This window comes from Paramormyrops kingsleyae, chromosome 23 (assembly GCF_048594095.1).
Source record: "Paramormyrops kingsleyae isolate MSU_618 chromosome 23, PKINGS_0.4, whole genome shotgun sequence".
Classification (NCBI taxonomy): Eukaryota; Metazoa; Chordata; class Actinopteri; order Osteoglossiformes; family Mormyridae; genus Paramormyrops; species Paramormyrops kingsleyae.
In genome coordinates, this window is record NC_132819.1 from 6,604,797 (window position 1) to 6,625,580 (window position 20,784).

General features: G+C 45.4%; 1 protein-coding gene and 1 long non-coding RNA gene across 6 annotated transcripts in view; one reads left to right on the plus strand and one right to left on the minus strand.

The window, feature by feature from the left end:
* Positions 1-101: 101 nt before the first annotated feature.
* Positions 102-2,818, plus strand: LOC111854204 (uncharacterized). The gene is made up of 3 exons (XR_002840627.2): positions 102-286; positions 596-677; positions 854-2,818. It is a non-coding gene; the product is annotated as an uncharacterized lncRNA (long non-coding RNA).
* An 86-nt stretch (positions 2,819-2,904) lies between these two features.
* LOC111854203 (gap junction beta-7 protein-like) overlaps positions 2,905-20,784 on the minus strand; it is a 51,809-nt gene continuing 33,929 nt past the window's right edge. The window contains exons 2-7 of one of the 5 annotated variants that reach the window (XM_072705859.1): positions 13,739-13,940; positions 10,444-10,552; positions 8,690-8,879; positions 6,095-6,235; positions 4,956-4,995; positions 2,905-4,366 (exon numbers count right to left, since the gene is read on the minus strand). In XM_072705859.1, the coding sequence (XP_072561960.1) occupies positions 3,538-4,329 (792 nt within the window). In that variant the 5' untranslated portion in view covers positions 4,330-4,366; positions 4,956-4,995; positions 6,095-6,235; ... (1 more) ...; positions 10,444-10,552; positions 13,739-13,940 and the 3' untranslated portion in view covers positions 2,905-3,537. The other 4 variants (XM_023831949.2, XM_023831950.2, XR_011984991.1 and 1 more) reach the window with 4 other exon arrangements.

The following is a 20,784-nucleotide window of genomic DNA, read 5'->3' on the forward strand; positions in this document are numbered from 1 at the left end:
TTTGTCAGTTTGATGAAACGAAATTTACGGGGTAGTGAGTTGGACAAAAAAGTCATCAGCACGCGTTTCGAGCTCTCGACTGTATACACCTTTCCCTCAGATAGGCTACATCGTATAGCAGTAGCGTGTTGTTTTCTGGTAATTTAACTTAAAAAAATCTACTATTTAATAGCGTTTTTTATTGTTTTATTTTTTCGATTTCATTATTCTTATTAGTTTGAAAGTACGCGAGTTTTGCACTGCCGCTGGAAAAACAAAAAATCGAGGAAATTCACAAGTTATCAAAGTAAATACAGTTAATCGCCATTAAAAGTTATTTTGGTTAAGAATGCTACAATGGCTCCAATTTATAAATGGAAAATATCATGATTAGTAATTATTAATTATTTATTTAAAATAACTGATTCTGCCGTAATCACCAAAAAGCACACACAGGCTGACACAAATGCAGTCTTGAACCTTGTTATCACTTTTAAACTTCTATAGTGCTTCTATGTGGAACAATAGAGATTCGGGAATAAAGTATGGTTTTCTCGACACAGATTTATTTATATTTAGCACTGCATATAGTATACGTCTGTGTCTTTTGTTTTAGGGTTTTAAGGAAATTAATTTATGGAATTACAGCATTGAGGAAGAACCAAGTTCATAACTTAATGAAGCAGAAGTACAGTAAGGTGAGGGAACTCGGGTATTGTATACTAAATAAATGATTGTAAGTTTTTAAGCCAACTACAGCATGGTTTAATGAGGGGGTTTTCAAAATAAAAGCCATTCAGGCATGCGTTCAACTCGAAGAACCAGTAGATCCAATTTCTCTGAAAATTATTATTTTTTTCTTTTTCTCTCATAGCCCAGACTAGCTGATTCGATTCAGGGACAGTCAGACCACATTCCTTTAAAAAGGAATGTCGCCGAGACAGGTGCAGCTGGGAGACGCAATTGCACACGGCCTCGTCTGGTCAACGTGACAGAAGAGCTCCTCCGGCTCCACAGATTATGCGATATTTACCTGGGCCTTATTGGTCAGGTTTCAGCGCTGCATTTGACGGAAGGGTGCCATCTGTTTTTGTTTGCATTGTCAAACTCTTAGTTTTCACAGCTGCTCACTACATGTGATATATATTTACATTCAGTTTGATGTCATTTCTCATACACAATGCTTTGGTTAGTAAATATACAGGCTGCTGCTACTCCACACTGACTCACCGAGTGACTGAGCTCCATGCACTGTCTAAGCCATAAGGGAATTGACGATTATTCACAATCTTATCCACTTTTCTACTACCCCATGGCTTTTAAGGAAGGCAACAGCTGCAAGAGCCGCTGGGATAAATGCTGGCATTGCTGTGGTTTTTTTGGACAGGCGGCGTGTACCTGTCAGGTTCTGGCAGGCGACCTGACCAGCACTGTCAGGAGGGAGGGCTGCCATCTGTTTGGCCAGAGCCCAGATGGATATTGTCCCCCAGGTGTGATAACTACCCTGTTTAAGAACCACTCTGCGGGTGCATTCGAAATCGCATGCTAACAGAGTAAGCTTTGAATTGTGTTAGAAGCCTAGTGCCTGTAGTATTGTATGTTTGCATGAAAACAGTATGCATGCATTAGGAATGATGAAGCTTTAGCCCCCGGGAAAGTTAAAAACTGTCAATGAACAAAAGTACATATTCTAACCGACTTATGTAACTGGCTGTTGTTTTCTATTGACATTTATACAGAGATGGCACTTCCTCCACCATATTGTTGTTAAACGTTCTTCGTATATGGGTGCAGTTCCCATGGTCTTGTGGGACAGCATAACATCCATTGGTTGCACACTTCGGAATTGCGCCATATATGAAGTATGTTACCTGGGTACCATTCACTTATTGTCTCATCCATACTGAGTATCTGGCAGAATGTAGTATGTCATCTGGGTACCGTCCGTCTACTGTCTCATCCATACTGAGGATCTGGCATAATGTAGCATGTGATCCGGGTACCATTCAACTATTGTCTCATCCATACTGAGTATTCGGACATACTGCTCACTTTGCATACTATATTTTGCCTACTACATAGCAAACAAGTATGCAATTTTGGACATACCCTGTGCCGTGGTAATTACAGGGAGACAGCCTCACACACACATAATAAGATATGCATACCATCACTGTACTTGTCTTACTGGTCCCGTCTCCATCATCACTTTCTCACTCAGATCTGCACCAAAGGCTCAGGCCTGTCTCCCTCCTCTCAAATCATTCCTTCCGTCATCTTCTCGAGAGGGCGGGTGGCGTTTCTTTGGAGGCAGGGACTGAGGGCCATGTGTGCTGCCTCCATAAATTCACATCTTATATGTTTTACAGAAGGCTGCCCCCTAACAGCCTCTGACTCGCGTTTCCCCAGTCAAGCTGTCAGCTTCAGCGCTGAAGTAAAGCCGTCAAGATTTGGGCGCCGTGCCCTCACTAGGCTACCTGACAGCTCTGTGCAATTGAGAGTCCCAGGGGAAGGCAAGGGAGCAGTGCTGCGAAATTTGCAGCCATTGAACCGATTTTGCACTGAAGAGAGGTGCTGCTTCACACAAGGAAGCACAAGGAAGTTTCAGGAACATAGCTTCTGAGTGCACCCCTAGTTTATGATAGACCTCAGCTGAACTCATTGCAAACACTCATGTATTCACACAAGAAACTAGACAAACAGATATGAGTTGTTCATTTTTTCTTTACAAAGCAATAAATATGTACTGGATGGTTTTCAGGTGCTGATGACATCAATATTTGTGGCCTTCCAGTGAAGGTAGACAAGACTAGCTACTACTCAAGGTCTTATTGATTTTTCACAGTTACATAGGTCATATCTCCCTTAAAGTAGGTCAGGATTCAAATAATTCTGAAAAGGAGATGATTATTACAAAGAGCAATGTTAAAATGTGCTTTCATTCCTGTTTTATTCTATTATTCAACATTTTGATTAAATATATTATACAAAACATATACAAAGTAATTGAAGTTTGTCATAAACATATCCAGATGATGCTCAGACATGGGAGTGCCAAAGGAATGACCAAATCATGTCTCCTCTTGTGCAATAACTGTCATTAAAACAGCTAATTTTGCTGTTGTAGCTGTTGAGAAATTTCTCTTGTGATTATCCAGCCACATACAATGACTACAAAGAATGCAAATGTTTGAATGTCTCCCCTAAGATGCATTCCAGTGTTCCGTTATTTTAATTTAACATTTCCATGAACATTCCAAGCCCCCGGTAATTCGGTGACTGTAATTCAGATTCCAGATTGATGGGGCACAGTGAATGCCATCATTGCTGGGGATATGGCTTTGAATTCTATTAAGCTTTCTTGTGAAGCTCCTCCCACAAACCAAAGACATTTAACCTTATTGGTGAGATTTAGCTGCCAATATTGTGTGTGTGTCCCGGTACCCCATCCACCTTGGTGGGTGTCCTTTGCTTCCTGGGCATTTCCTCGCTAGCCTGGCCGGTTAAGCCCCGTGTGTAACTGACGGAGGAACGGGCAGTTTGCGTCAGTCTCCATACCTACAGCTTTTTGCTGGTGCTGGAATCATGCTCCGTGACGATGTCATTGTGCTGGAAGATCAGCTTGCCGGAGGCTTGCTGCTGAGTGGCTAGCTGGGTCTCTGCGGTGACTGTGGGGTCGTGACCCTCTGCCCTCCGGCTGAGGATGCGCTCCCAGTTCCAGCAGCAGCGGCACATTAGGTAGCAAATCTCGCAGAGACACAGCAGGATGCAGACGACCGAGGAGACCGCCATGAAGATGATGAACACCTTCTTCTCAGTGGGCCTGGAGATGAAGCAATCTACCGTGTTGGGGCAGGGTTCCAGGGAACACGGGTAGAGTTGCGGTATGTTGTAGCGGTATATGTGGAAGAAGACGTACAGGAAGCCAATGTCGAAGCCGGCCTTCAGGAAGAGGCTGAACAGGTAGGTCCACCAGAGGCCTCTGCGTTTCTTGGTGGGGTTGGCGTACAGGTGAACCCCCCTGTTGGCCGCTGAGAACCGCTTGTCCTTCTCCTGGCGGTACTTGATGTGCGCGGAGACCATGAGTGAGGGGCAGATGATGGCGATGAGCTGCAGGGCCCAGAGTCGTGCCGGCGAAACCGGGAACATTGTGTCGTAGCAAACGTTACGGCAGCCCGGCTGAGCTGTGTTGCAGATGAACTGGGTGGTCTCGTCGTTCCACACCTGCTGAGCCACCACCACGAAGATCAGCAGCCGGAAGATGAGGACCAGGGAGAACCAGACCCGACCCAGCACCGTGGAGTGCTGGGTCACCCCACCGATGAGGCCCCACAAGGAAGTCCAGTTCATCTCAGCGGCTGGGGGGCGGTGGGGCGATTAGCTGATCCTGAACCAGGGAAAAGAATGTCCCCAAGTCACCATCCCCAGACCTTTCAAGCAGTAGAAAATAGTTCACATGCCAAACATTTTTGCAATTTCAGAAAGGCTATTGAACCTGAACGCCTTTTGTGAATGATTAATTATTACATTATCTCATGATCTATATAAAACATCAATAAAAATAAATAGTAAAGATTTCAGGATTATTTGGAACATTCACTTACGTTTTTAAATATTTTACTTCTTTACTTAATTTCCTTATTTTTACATCTATTTTATCATCTATTGGCATCAGTAGAGACTATAACTACGTCCATTCATCCACCATCCATTTTCTGAAAACGCGGGAGGTTTGGGAGCCTACAGTATCCTGGAGCCTACAGGCGCAAGGCAGGGAACAACCCAGGATGGGGCGTCAACCCATCGCAGGGCACACTCACACCTATAGCTACATCTGTTGGCACTAATTTATCATTCTGAAAAAAAAAACTGAACATATCGGTCACACGACGATCCGAGATCTTTCAGAAAGTGAGGTGGTTACATGGGTTTTTAGGAGGTCAGGAACATGATAGGAAAACAGGGTTCCAGCTCACCTTCTAGTCTGTTCCTCTTCTTTCACACATTTGCAAACACCTGTTCAGACCCAGAACCATTAATCTTTCAGAGATGTTCAACTTCCTAAATTAAAAGGTTGATGAAAACCTGTCTGACTATGCATGATGTACAGAGTTTCTATGTACATATGATATTTACTTAAAGGTCAATCGTATTACATCCTTGTTATGTACATGCCTAACCTCTCCTCTGTATTTCTCGGGTTTTATTCTGGTATGTCTTCTATAGATGACATACTTGAAACTTCCCACCCATAAACCTCTTTGATTTATTTCTGACAGCAGTACCACTAAGATGATTAGGATCTCGTCAACTAATAGTGTCAAGACTGAAAAGTGAGTAAGTAAGTAAGTAAGTAAGTAAGTAAGTAAGTAAGGCCAAAGGACATTCAGCTGTTCTGCTGCTCATAGCTGGAAGCTACTCCCCGAGGAGATCAGAAATGCACCAAATGTCGCCACCTTTAAAATCAGGCTAAAAACATTAACAATTGCTATAACTTGATCTTATTTAATGTGAAAATGTGCTAAATAAATAAACCTGTGTTGTCTTTAAAGCATGGGCTAACCCGGGCTAAATCCCCATTTGACAACTTTTACTGTTGCCAGTCCCCTACCCTGGTCACCAGCGACATCGTCAAGGCACATTCGCGAGGGGGAGGGGGGGGGGGGGTCGGTCTGACAAATAAAATAGCCCAGGGGCTTCAAAGCATTTTATTGCTCCTCTGACTTCCGAAAATATGATGAGCTGTCGGCACAGTCAATACTGCTTGCCAAAGGTATCCAAATGGTCAAAAAAGACAACTCTCAAAATACCTCACAAGCCTAAAAGCCCCAGGGTGTAGATTTGGGCATGGGGAGTGGGGACATGTCCTTACCGATATTGCGGGAGTACCGTGTGTGTTTAGGAAGGCAGAGGGTTCGGGGCTGATTTGGTCTCAATCAGTGTTGAAACCAAACCAACACCCTTGTTAAAACCTACTGCTCTCATATTTTGGGTTCCATAAGTATTGAGACATCCTGAAGCTAGAAGCATACATCAAAGGCAGTATATGCACTCCACCAAGACACAGCTGTTGCTTAGTGCGCTATTAGCTAAAACACGAAGCTATCTTACCTGCCTTGGTGTTTGAGGGTGAGCTCGCCAGCGAACTTCAGCGCGGAGTCCAGTACGGAGACACAGCGATAGACTGTCATGCCCTGTACGCCAGAGCAGTGTATCCTGACGGGACGTGTGTCTCATCTCTTCAATGGGGAGGCACCTGAAATAGATACAAAGCGCAAGCAGAAAGGTATGAGGTAATGGGCGGGGCATGTGCGTGTTTACTTTGAGAAACAAATAGATAGAAGCTTGCAAATAGCATGCAAACACTTACAGTCACGACGACTCACAGACAAATGCGACACACCCACATGGAAGAACCATATCTCTTTACAGTAAGACCATTCCTTCCATATTTTGCAGCTTTTGGTTTTGTTTCTGGTATGAATTTAAGCGAAAGCTCATCTTCTCATTCAAGATGATGCTCTTATTTAAAATTTATGTTTATTCTCTTCAACCCAGAGGATCAGTACTGGATTAATATTAATTAATTAATGATTAATGTTCAGCTGTAGAACTCCTTTAGTCATGTAGCCCCAACTCTATTGTCAATCAGACCTTGCTACTCAGGGCCTACTCATCGGAAACCATGACAAAGCTACTCATTGTTTACTCATTGTTGGGCGGGAGAATTATACCATTCGATTGTTTAGCCGCAGAGATGGACTTTTACGAGCACACAATGTTCTTGGTGCCCAGACGGGTTTCTGATTTATTGTGCTCCATAGATTAAGCATCTCCTCTCCCCTTTTTCCGTGTGACTAACACAGTTGCCCAACCGTTTGCAATACATCGAGGAGATCGCCCTGCCACACACAGTCATGTCACAAGGCATGGAGATTAATGTTTACATTCTGCTCCTGCTAGTCAGTTTACATCTCTCTTCTGGCATTATGGTTTCCTTAAATCATTTTTTTCCCCTTAGTAAGCCAGGGTGTGTTTTATCTTGCTCAACATGTTAGTTAAACCTGATTATAATTGCTGTATCTTCCATGAAGCAGTGCCTTGCGAGACTGTCCTGACTGGAATATGAATCGACAGCTTCCTGCGCACGGGCTGTGGTTTTTGGGATTTTTGGGGAGTTTGCTACCAGCCGCATGGGCCATGGGCCATTAATGGGGTGGGGGGGGGGGGGGGCTGAACAAATCGCACGGCATCCCAAGAGACACTGGGAAGATCTCTTTGTTGGCGAAGGTTGCAGGTTTGTTGTAGGTGAAGCAAATAATCCAGTCTGCACAGATGCGAGTCACATTGTAGATTCACGTATCAAGGAAGGTGTGTATAATGACCCGGGCTGGTGGTTTAGTGCACAGCTGATATGAGGAGAGGGGGAAGGAAGAATGATTTCAAGAATCTTTCCAAAAACATGATTATGTCATGCGCTACTTTGCTTGTGGCATGCTATGCTACAGAGGGTAGGGCCTGTTCACAGGGAATGCTGCAGGATGGGCACACCATTCACACCTAAAGGCAATCTGATTAAATCAAATGGGGGTGGGAGAGACCCAGGGAGAACATGTAAGCTCCTCCAGGAGCTGGACTTGAACCCCACGCCCAGAGCTGAGGTAACAGCGCTAACCACCACATCATTGCACTGGCTGCGCTTGTTTGTATGCGACAAAACAGAAATATTTTTGTTTGCCTCCCGCCTTCAGGGCTGAGATTTTGACTCCTCGTCCCCCCACCCACGCTCCTCCGGTTTGCGAGCTCCTCCCGTGTCGTGTGAGTCTCCTCCTAAGTTCCAAAGATCTGCAGTCTGGCTAATTGTCGTCCCTAAATTCCTGCGATGGGCGGTCGCCTCATTTGCGCTGCCACTTATCGCCTGGGACAGGCACCTGTACCCATGACCAGAATAAGCCGTTATAGTTGCATGGGTGATTCCTTTCTTGTCATATGATATGAAACTAGTCCTTTTAGTCTTAAATGTTAATGATCCAGTCTCATTATCCATACACTCTGCTTTTTACACACAATTCCCAGCAAGTGATTCATCAGTGTTTACTCCTTACCTGTGGATTATGGACAATGGGGATTAGAGGTTAAAACAGAAGTATTATCACATAAATATTATATATATTTTTTCCTATCCTTGAACTATCAATGAAAATTTAATCAGAAGGGGAACAAAACTTTATTTTCCAATACATAATGATAAAAAATGAACTATAAGCATATAAGGAAGCATGAAGTCACAGAACTAATTACCATTTTTGTGGCACTAATTGCGGTAGTTATTGTAACATGCATTTTATTCTGTTCCACTGACCATGCAACATTTTAAATGGTTGGAGTTGCACTCTGGCAAGCTACAGGTCGCGGTCAGGATTCACAGGGCAGACTGATAGAAGCAGAAGAAACTCTGACTGACTCCAGCTGCTCAGTATGCGAGAAGGCTTTAATAGAAATGGGTGACATTTGATAAAATATCCGTTCGCCCTCCTCTTACGGATGCCATTTTCCTGTTTATTTGGAAAGCTCTGTTCCTCTGGGCTTCTCTTTGATTGGCTGACGCAGAGAAGAAAAAGAGATAGAGCAAGGGAGGGAGAGAGAGTTATGGATGAGAGACATGAGGGTGTAGGTTGCGGAAGTGGGGGGGGGGGGGGGCAGAAATCACCGTGTGGTGAACAGTGTGCAGAGACAGCTGGACCAGGGGGACCCGGGAAGATGGAGTGATGAGCTTCACGCCGCTGATTCTAACTTGCTCTCCTGTCAGCCTCTGTCCCTGGGACTGTACCACTGTTTACTGTCTGCTGGAAGGCACCTGGGTGCCTGGTCCACACCGGTATTGCCAACTTGCGTTATACCTGCGGAAAGAATAGTAAACAAAAAAGAAAATGTTGAGTCAAAGAACAGGTTTAGTATCAGAAGACCTCAGTGTCATGGAGATCCAGCAAGAAGGCTGTCCAGGGGACTTTGTTGTCCTTCAGCTACCCCGTGCACAAACACGCCGTCTCCCTCTCCTCGCTCCAAGATCTGTCCTGGGGGGTTCTGCTGTAGTTGCCGGTGTGGCCGTTCTCTGGGGTAAGGTCAGCTGAGAGGCGTTAGGATGGAGGTGTGTCATTGAAGGTTGGCCTCCAGCATTAACACTGTGCTGATTATCGCAGATCACCGAAGCGCTGGGACGCCAGGATAACAGGCGCATTAAGATTGGGTGGGGGGGCATTTATGGATGTATGTCATCTGACACCTGTGTCAACTTTCTGCACTTATATGTGCAAACTGCTGTATTTCTCCTAGTGCAGTGGGGCCACGGTGGTGCAGTAGAGCTTTGGTGGTGCAGTGGGGCCACGGTGGTGCAGTAGAGGTTTGGTGGTGCAGTGGGGCCACGGTGGTGCAGTAGAGCTTTGGTGGTGCAGTGGGTCCACGGTGGTGCAGTATTTAGCACTGTTGCCTCCACCTCTGGGATCAGGGTTCAAATCTCTGCCATCGCTCTATGTGTGTGGAGTTTGCATGTTCTCCCTGTGTCATCATGGGGTTTTCTCCAGTTGCCCCACCACAGTCCAAAAACATGCATAGGCTGATTGGAGTTACCAAATTGCCCACATATGTGGTCCAGGTATACCTTACCTTGTGGGTACCAAATGTCCCCACAATGTGATGAATACCCATTTTTTTTACCTTATGGGGACCAGTTTCCTGGTTCCCATATGGTAAAACTTTATTTTATAAAAATCCGTCACTGCGATGAGAAAACTAAAAATGCAAAAACTCTTGTATTTTGCTTGGTTACTTAAGGTTATGGTTAGGGCAGGGTGGGGGATAAGGGTGTCATAGTTAGCATTAGCATTTTTCCCATAGAAATGAATGAGCGGTCCCCAAAAAGGTGTGATTAGTCAACTGCGTGTGTGTGTGTGTGCGTGTGTGTGTGTGCGTGTGTGTGTGTGTGCGCACCCCCTCTGATGGGTTGGCTCCCCATCCTGGGTTGTTCCCTGCCTTGCACTCATAGGCTCTGGACCCCCATCACCCTGAATAGGTATCACATTCCGCCCTCATCACATTCCTGCCATCTACTCCTCTCTGTTGTGTATCTTGTGTTTATTAGCTGTCTACAGTCCTGGGGTCTTCAGCAGCATTTTCCTTGGACATGTGGTAATAGAGATTGTGATTTTGAAGGCACAGGTTTCAGATTTGAGTTGAATACTCACTTGACGTTAAGTGAGCCTAGATTCCCCCCCCCCATCCACCCCACCTATCGCCACAGCTAAACTTCTCGTCCGTCCCCCGCTCCCCGAGGTCCTCAGGGGCTGAATCAGTTTCTAGTCCAGGCAAACCCTAATTTTCCCCTTTCAAAAACTGATCACAAAAGTGATATAGTGTCGCCCATTATCAGCCGCTGCTTCGCCTCTCCTGTTCCCTCCGGACGCTCACCCTCCCCACTCCGTCTTGCACACTCCGCATGAGTGTCCCTGCCATCATGGCTCTGAAGGGCATGTCATTCTTGAATATATCTGCCGCTGTGTCATTATAATGGGCGACTCTGCCAGGGGAAGGGGAGAGAGAGAGAGAGAGAGAGAGAGAGAAAGAGCAGTGGTAAGAGATACAACAACGGGTGAAATGACAGCATGACACCACTAGAGGGCGATAATGCTCCACAGGCCTGCTAAAGCAGAATGCTGTCTGTGACTGGATGAGAGGCAATCTCATTTTGTTTCCAGATGAGGAGCACCAGGATCTCCCGACTAATTGAATTGGGGATCTTCGTTGTTTTTTTTTCCTTCTTGACATGTAGACAGCTGAATGCCTTGACCTACAGACACGTCCACAGTGCCCTTCCACCTCGGATTCCTGCTCCTGGATTGCGATCCTGTAACTGCACTGTATTGACAGACCACTGTACTGCACTGAACAGCTTATGTGAAACATGACAGCTGGTAATATTCCTAGCTAGATCTGCACTTATTAATTCCTCCGTAATGTCCTTTAGTTTACGCTCTTGATCTGTGCTTGATCAGTTCTTGGTGCTCTAGGTACATTATTAACAACTATTTTCCTGCAGCTTGCATAGCTTATCATTTGATTCTTTGTTGATCTACTGTATAATGCTGGATATTTCCCAGTGTCCCAATGATGCAACAGCAATTCCAATTTACAATTGATCTATTCAGCAAATTCTGTTCATCCAAATCAACATCCTCTACTAACCTGATGCCTCTTTATGTTCTTTGAATGATATTTTGATGCACTTACTGGCCCATGAATAGTATAATTAGGTTTTTACTTTGTTAACAGTTATATGCATATTTGTGTAGGTGTTGTGTAGTTCCTGTTCCGAAACTTGGGAATTCATTAGAAGCTCAGCCTAGCTGCACTTTTGCCTAGCCGATTCCTTAACAGCATGAATGTTTGTAATGTGCTATTTGCCCCATTGTATGTTGCGTTGGACAAAAGCACCTGCTAAGTATGGAAATGTACATTTCAAAGCAGGGTCAGACTGTCCCTGGAGCAGCTGGGGGTTAATAGCTTTGCTCAAAGGCCCAACTCTTCCGACTCTGGAATTTGTAGAGGTGGGTAGTTCAGGTCCAGAAATGAAAGATGCAGACCAAGATTTTGTTTCAACCAACCAGTTGAAAACTCTGTGACTGTGACTCCTTATACTCAACTAGTTGGTCGAAACACAATCTCGGTCTGGATTTGTACTTTCTGGACCTGAACTATTCTCCTCTGGGTATTTGAACCAGGAACCTTCTGATCAAAGTACCCTGACCCACCAAGCTTTTATCCACCCCCAGTTCCCCGACTGGATCGTTAACACTTAAGGCTAAAAGGACTAGTTTTATATCACTTTCTTCCTGTATTTCACCTGCTGGTCTTCATAATTCGATGGGTTTTTATCTTAGGTTAACTCCTTCCTTCAAAGGCAAACATTATCCATTTTTGTCTGCCTGGCTTCCATCAGAAGTGATGCTACTTATCGCATCCCTGATCACTGGACTCCGTGTTTGCTCACTGCTGAGATTGTGCCTGAGAGACATACACACTCCCTGCCGCCGCCTCAGAGCTAACCCTTCACCTGAGCACTTAATACCTTGCCCCACCCTTTCACTCTTAGTCATGCGAAATGCTTGCCAGATGGAGAGATTTAAATCCTAGATCAGTGCTTCCCAATCTGGTCCTTGGGGACCCACAGTCAGTCCATGTTTTTGCTCCCCCCAAGCTCCCTGCCAGACTGTCCACATTTTTGCTCCCTCCCAGCTCCTGGTAAAAACGTGGACTTTGGATTCCCAAGGACCAAGTTGGGAAACACTGCCCTAGATACATCACTGTGTCTCAGCATAATTAAGAAGATCGCATGAAGAGTTCGATAGCGGTTACTTGGATTGTGATGATCAGAGTGGCCCCCTTTTGCGTCAACCGGAGAGTCTCTAGGGGCCTGATTCACGTAACATGCTGTGTTTGCTCATAGGAACAGAGGCCAGCTTTGTATAGGCAAAGAGACTCAGAGAGCAGCTGAGTCATTATTGTACTATATCGTATGTGGTTATTTAACCATGAAACAAAACGGACCAGGATCTAATCATTTTAATTATTAATAATAATCTGAAAGCTTGTATCTACTGGGCCAGACGACTCCCTGGCTGGGGATCCAGCAGCTGTACTGTGTGAGAAAGGCTTCCCTTACTGCCTCTTCTGAACTCTGCACCACAAAAATATTTAAGACAGTTTTAAAGGCACTGGCTATCCAAAAACAAACACTTGCCATTATATAAGCTGGCCAACATTTTCCCCATCACTGTTTTTTACTTCTGCCTTTAAGTATATTACATAAAAACACCATGCAGTCTATAATACATCTGGCTGGAATCAGAGCTGTAAAGTATGAACGTCCCTTACAGTTCATGCAGGTAACAGCTCAGTGCCAAACTGACACTGGCCCTTTTACTAAAGCAGTAAAATAAATACAATTCCACAATGTTTATTAATCTGTTGTAGAGTCTGTTGAGCGAATTAATCTCCTCAAATAGCATGTCCCAGGCTTCCAGAAAAGTCACATGGAAATCCCGGATTGTGGATGCGGTCACGGGATCCTAAAGAGCGCCATTCTCGCCTGGCCGTCCTCGGCCGTGGGGCGGTAATGGAGATCAATAGGAACGAGGATCAGGAAAGAAAAGCGCCTGGGTCCAGTGGTGCCTGCAGGAATACTCAGAGAAGATATTGATTCCACCTGCCCCACCAAGATCTGATAAAGGGGTCTGCTGGCTCCCAGCCCTCCAACTGTCCAGAAACACGGCCTGCTTTTTGCAGGCATTCTGAAGCCATGCAGAAGATGGTGCGGTTCTGCGTTCCGTGGTATCGATATAGAGAACACCGGGGCCCCTGTTTATGTAACATTTGTAAGATCTTTGACTGGCGATATTTGCCACAGCATTCGTTTTGTTCAGAGATCGTGGCTATAAGGACTATAAGGTCAATTGATGGGGGGGCAGAACGCGCTCTTTGTCTTCAACACTTCAATACTATAAATGAAAACTTTCAAGGACAAGATCAAATTGGGGGGGGGGGGGGGAATGAGAAAAAGAAAAAGATTTGCAAAGAGAGCATCATGCTCATGCGACGTAACAACACTGGACAAGCTGTACCGCGTCCTGCCCTCTGGAAGAGCTTAGCTCGCGTTTCCTCAGAAAAGAGCACTTCATGTTTTTAAAGAACCCCCCCCCCACAGCACCTTTACGCACGCCGGAGAGAAAGAGGAGCCGCGGGGATGAATTCGGTGAGACTGGAGCGCACACTGCAGTTCTAAGTGCTTCTGGGGCGCGCTGGAAGGGCCGCCGTTGCTGTCCGCCTCTAAAGTGGACCTGGCATGTTCTTCATGGCCTGAAAGCCCCCTGAATTAGGCCCCCGCAGGCAGGATGGGAACGAGGCAGGACCTGCGAATGAGAGGCACAGAGACAGCCAGGCCCATCAGATGATGCCCGGATCAGGAGAACATCAGCCTCAGCTCCTTATTGGCTGGGGTCTAAGTGGACCCCAGCGAGGCCCCTGCCACAGGAAGAAGGGCTCAAAATGAACAGGCACTCACATCCCCCCCCCCCCCCAAAACCTGATAAATCTTACACTAAGAGCTATGATAATCTTAAAGAACAAAAAAATCTTGTCTCTCCCCTAACACCGCTGTCCAGCAGAAAGATCCATTACGCTCTTCAGCTGATGAATGGCCACATATTCAAGCATCCCACATATGCAGAACTCGACAAACCTGTGCTCATTAATCTACCCCACCTGGGCCGAGATTTTGCATGTCGCTCTAAAGGATACATGCGTATAGAGAGCCGTTTTGCTGGGCTGTGACGCACTCTGGTCCAGGAAACAACCTGGTAAATGACAGTTGCCGGAACGGCGTTACGCCGTGATGACTAAGAGCTCTGCTCTCCTGAAGAAAAGCTACCGTACCCTGCAAATATAATCCATCTGCGTTGCCCTGGATACGAGCTATGAAGATACGCTATACACAGGGAGTAGATGTGATAACAGGGGAGAAGCCAGAGCTGAAGGCTCACAGGCCACATTAAGCTGGGGCTTATAAGCCGCTGAAACAGCCTGCTCATGCACTTAGTGACCGGAAGGAACTAATAATAGTCTAAAGATTATCGCTTTGCCTTAAACAATCGTGTAAATCTGAATTTGAAGCTGCTGGTCCTTAGCAGATAGCCTCATAGTTCATTATTCTCAAAAGTTTGATTGAAATGAATTTCAAAAGACCCACGATCACACATCGCTTCAGTTTCAATACCCGTGGGAATAATTAGATAAGCTTAATTCAAAAGTAAATGCATATACTTTTGTAAAAAGTGTATTAAATGAGATCTGAGGACAGTATCCACTAACTATAATCAGTGAGATTTTGTTTTTTATCTGCCATTTAAATCAGAAACTTGGTGTTAAAGTTGAAATGCAAGAGTCCAGAGGCCTTTATCTTCAGATGTATTTTAAAGACAATTAACAGCTGATTCTTCTGAGTCAACCGCAGCAAATGTTTGTTAATGTGTTACATGCCTAGAATTAATAGGGCTAATTACCGCAGTGGGAAGGATCAACGCAATTGTCTCATCAAGTGCTGTGGCTCGTTTCCGGAACGTTTTGCCAGGGAACAGGGACAAGGGGACAATTCCAGGGACATCAAGGTCAGGTCCCGAACTTTTTTGGGTCTTCTGCACACTGCAGTTTTTTTTCTTTATGTAGCATTATGAAAAAGGACAGAGGGAAAAACATTTCTGCATGGGCATTGCAGACCAAGCTGTATGATGCCTTTCCACGCCGTTTCCTTTACATTTTCTGCTCATTGGTACATTTTGCGGTCTTTGGGGAGTGGGACTCAGCGAGTTAGGACACTGTGCTTGTCACCAGAAGGTCGGCAGTTCAAACAGCAGCGTTGCCATCAGGCCCTTGAGCGAGGCCCATAACCTCCCAGTTACTCTTGGGTCTGTGTGACCCTGGTTTCTCAAAAAACGTACATTGCTTTGGATAAAAGAGTCTACTAAATAAAATAAATGTAATGTCCTATGTGTTGGGCTGCAGGTGGCACTGCAGGCAGAGTTCAGTTCTTCAGATGTGAGGCAGGCATTGCTCCATCGAGTTCTGATGCCCCACTGCCCTACAGGCGCCCCCTGATGCCAAGAATCCAACGTGCCCAGGAATGAGATTTCAAAAAGGGGCAACATGAGGCTGACATGGATAGAACAGCACTTCACTCTGTTCCAGAAAAGCACCACTCCTATGTATTTTCACGCTTTCAGCTACGGCTTTGGCCAGCTAACGCTCACGGGATCTGGGTATTTATTTACAAGGCTTTTACACTGAAGATGAGATCTCTCTTTGGTGAGAGTTAAGAACACAGAAGGTGTGCTTTAAAAACAGGTCACTCGTGGATATCTAATGACAAACAAAGAGCTCTGCTTTTTTCAGCAGTGGTAATACCATTATCCATAGTGACTTACACAACTATACTTAAGTGTGAACCTGAGAGTCATGTTAAGTACTTTGCTGAAGAACTCGATGCTGAAAGCAAAATCCCAAACTGCTTTGCTGCCTGCAGGCAGGACAAGTTCACCACATGTCCCAGGACATCTGGGCATTCTAGCCTGGATTATGAGGTCATGGGGGATTTGAACCAGCAACCTTCTGATCACAGGGTCCTGACCCACCAAGCCACTAACCACCCCACTCCCTGACTGGATCATTAACACTTAAGACATAGGAATGTGCTCTCCTGATCAGAATCTGTATCGCAGTCAGAGTCAGTATCGACACTCCAAGGCTGATGGAAATTTTAATTTTATTTACAGAATACTACTGTTGCAGATACCATGACAATAAACAGTTAGGACATAATGCAGACAGAGAATAAATACAAGATTCAAAGTATGCAACGGAGATGAGTGAATGCAGGGAACATGCTGAATACTGTAGTTTTTTGTGTAAATTCAAGTTGTGCAAAGTTGAAAGATGAAAGAGGCACAATACAGACGACATACGCATGATGACATGTCTTTCTTGTTCTGCATATATGTGCATACATTTCCAGTATTGATTTATTTTGAATTCAATTGCGTTTAATATGCTTTATTCTATAACTTTATTATATATCGATTGATTTCTCTCCTCATTTCAGGGACATGCGGAAGGACTCATATGGCTGTCCTGAGTCTCTGAAGCGAGTAGACCCGTCCTTTCTATGCGCTGCCTCCGTTAAACTCAGACACTGACTGGGCAGCTCCCGCCTGGGCCGCAGTGACCCGGGGGGGGGCGGGGCATCGTGCGGAACGTGAATTCAGCAGAGACTCCCCACTGCCACGCGCACTCAATCTTCATTGTCACGGCTCACCACCCTGCGGTGCCCGGCCGAGTCCTCCTAATTGTAACTAATGGGCAGAAATCTCGGGGTTTGTTAGGCGGCGGGGCCCAGGGCGTGGTGTTGGCAGCATGTCTGAGTGACATCAGGAGGAGCCCGACTCTCATGCCTGTTGCTAAGGAACCAGGAGCGGATTGTGACAGAGGGAGGTGCAGGCCTTATGACTGCCATTGTGTTGACTGAGGAACCGGGGTGAGCGGGTGTGACATTTACAGCGTCATTAAGAGAGCGGCGATGAAGAATTACGAGAAAATTACCAACAAATAAATTAATGCAACTCGATGGAAGCTTATTAATGAAAGTCTGAATTTCATGCCTGATTTTATAGAATGGAAATGTGATTTTCAGACGAGGCGAACAAACTTGGTTACCCGACGAGTGCTGAGGTCTGATATCCACTAATGAGCCGTAATTAATGTTACGTCACGGGCAGCCGAATCTCAGCGTGCATCGCAAAGTGTGAGCTGAGCGGGCAAAGGACATGAAGAGGCAGAAGCTTATATCTGAGTTTTTCAACAGCAAACAGGGAAGTGGACCTGACCTGCCGCCCATCTGGGTTCAGCCTCCTCACAAAAAACAAAACCCTATGGACTAACCGGCGCGAGGCCTTCCAGGGAGAAGACAGGGATGGAACATGCCGGAAAAAAATCCTGCGTACATCTGACACCCCCCCTCCACCAGGTGGATGTATTTGCTCAAAAGCAGCAAATTAGCATCAAGTGCAGTTTTGGATTGTTAGAAAAAATAAAAATGAAAAAATCCTTTATGAGTTTGGCCCCTCTGTAAATGTCCTTATGCTGTTAATAATGAACAGGATATCGCCGGCAAATGAGTTCCTTACGTAACGGGGCTGTTGTCGTCACAGCCACCCTCCTCCTTATCCGGCTCTGTGGTCTGCCCCCCCCCCCCCCCCCCCCCCCCCAGAGCTCTTAGGGAGCAAAACCTTAACAAATGCAGAGGGAGAAGAAGAGAAACTCTATTGTTTTAATTACCACCATGGCCACTCCTGAAGGAAATTAATCATTTAGTCCTTTAAGAAAAGCCCTCTTAATTACATGGCATGGAAATGATTTTTATTATGCTATGAATGAATTTAATTACCATGAATTCACTGGAAAAATTGCAGATCTCTGGTAGAGGGGGGGCATGGAGGTGTTTTTGGTGGCGGAGAAGCAGCTGCTTTGGTAGTGGGAGGATGTTTAAGAGACAGCAGCAAGGGGTTTGGATGGAGTGGGCCGCGGACATCCCATAAAACAAAACACTGACCCGGGTCTGCATGTTTGAGTAAAAGAGGCTTTTTGACCAGGCACCTGCTAATTCAAGGTGGACAGCCTATTCCTGTTTTAATGATGCAGCTCGCAGTGGGTTGCCACGGAGACTCACAGGAGAGGTGCTCTAGGGACACTGACCAGTCATCAGTCAGGCATTATCGCTGGTGTGGGGGTGGACGACATGCACCATCTTGCCAACCCCCCATATATATATATAAGTACGTACTGTATATGGTAGCCTTCAAATTGACTTTTTACACACAAATCATATAATCCACCCAACACATGATTCTTGTTTTCATGCAAATAAATTCAAAAACCTTGTTCAAGAACGGCTTATATAGTAATTTTATACTACATATTCAAGTTGTGACATTATCATAAATGCGCTAATCAGCCTGCAGACAGACCATCAACTAGCTTCACATTTTATGTCCTCATTTGCAAGGCAGAGTGGAAGAACGTCTGAAAGTGTGTCTGATCCACCTGGCCTGTATGAGAATCGGCTGCTCAGAAAGGTGACAGTCATAGACAGAGAGATCCCTCCATTCAACTCAATTCAATGTATTTTTATATAGCGCCTTTCACAACAGAGTCTCAGTGTTTGTCTACCCTGTCCCGGGGGACCCGCACCCGCCCACATTTTTGCTCCCTCCCAGCTCCAAGCCAATCAATATTGCCAAATACCTGGTAGAGGTGTGCTGGGACCAAGGTGGGGGCAATAATGTGAACTGAGGGGGGTCTTCCAGGACTCAGTTGAGGAACTGCAGTATCTGAATATATAATACCATTTTATAATAATAGGCAAGTGATTTCTTCTGGGATGATTAAAAGTATCCTGATACTAATCTTAATATAAAATGATCAATGTATCACCTGTGCCTTATGGAAATGTATGTTGTAGTTCTTGTTGCTTTGTGTCAGTTGTGCGGCAAATCCAAACAATTCAGCAAATCACCTAAATTTTATGCTCCAGATTTTACATATATGCATCGTTTTGGGATGTCTGGATGTTCAGTCACACTGACAGCCTGATTGCCCGAAATGAGTCGTGCGTAAAAAATCATCTTTGGTGTGACTGAATGACACATGTATCTGACAAACAGCCATTCAGCTGGGCTTAGAAGTCCTTAAAAAAACCCAGGAGACGATTAAATGTTTTGCCACCGGTATGTAAATCTTTGCTCTTTGTGGCATATTGTGTCACATGTTGTAATAGAAGATTGACAGGCAAGATGTGTGTTGTGCATAATAAGTCAATACATTTTGAAAAGCTGTAATACTCTCAGTTTTTAATCAATGCAACAATTTTTGTTTTGTGGGGCTACAAAATGTGACATGCCTCACACGAGCTTCCACAGTTTTTGACAGTGTGTACGCGCCAAGGCAGAGGAGCAGGGTGTTAAAATGCTGCGTGAGACCAAACTCCTGCTTCTCTCTAGAAGACAACCAAGTTTAAAATTAGGTAAAAAAAAATTAAAAATCTCACCCTGTCAGCTTCTGTGCAGTGTCCGTTACAGCCTGTAACATTTAAAGCAGTTACGTTTGAAGAATAAACTTTCATTGAGAAGTTCGGGATTGCCTGCAGTGTTGCCACGAGCGATGTCCTCTCAGAAGTGAGAAGGAAAAGAAAGCTTAACCCGCATCCTGAATTAGCAGGGGTAAGAGTCAGCACTGGGGCAACTGCAGGGGTAAGAGTCAGCTCTGGGGCAACTGCAGGGGTAAGAGTCAGCACTGGGGCAACTGCCCTCACCGTCAATGGAGAGGGTAAGAGAACAGATACCTGGTCAGGTTTTCAAATGGAAAAAAGGAAGGGGGGGGCGGTGCACTTGGGTGCAGTTTTTTGTATATCGAACAATGGCTGATAAATCTAGTTAAATCAAATGGGACTATCTTCGTCATGCCATCCATAAACTGGTATGAAACAGCATTCCCCAGGATCATCATGCTACACACAGCATCGTCATCGACTTCAAGTGCAAGAACACGGGACAGCACAAAAACAGGAGGGTTTATATACATACTACAATATGTACGTATGTAAACAGGAAGCTAGACAGCAGCACAAGGGGGTGGAATAAATTTAGTGACTAAAATACAACAATAAATAGACAAATAATAATAATTCACCAAATAAGGCTCCTTGAGTCCCTGAGTCAGCTGTAAACACATCCGCCGCCGCGCTGGAAACTCGGCTCTTCCAGGTTCTGTGCCAGGGAAAGAGCCTGGATGTAAGTAAATTTACACACGGATTTCCCCGACTCCACTAGAAGGTGCCACTGACCTGCGCTTGGTCTGAGAGGATTGGGGTTAAGGAGTTAGTTAGCATAGCAGATTAGACTGCGAGGTGCCCCGAGTACGAGATGTTGGGCTGCAGGTTAAATGAGGGGGGTAAGGAGGTATAGGAAACAAGGTAACTGCCTGATTCCTCTCCCAGACCCCCATCCCCAGCAAGGACGAGGCATCCCATCCCCTGTTTGGAGCAATTAGCAGGTACCAGACGCATCCTGTTACCATCTGTTAATTGCCTTGTGCTGATCGCCGCCCTGCTGGTGCACAGTGGACCTTCGTGTCACATTTTTTTTTCTTCTC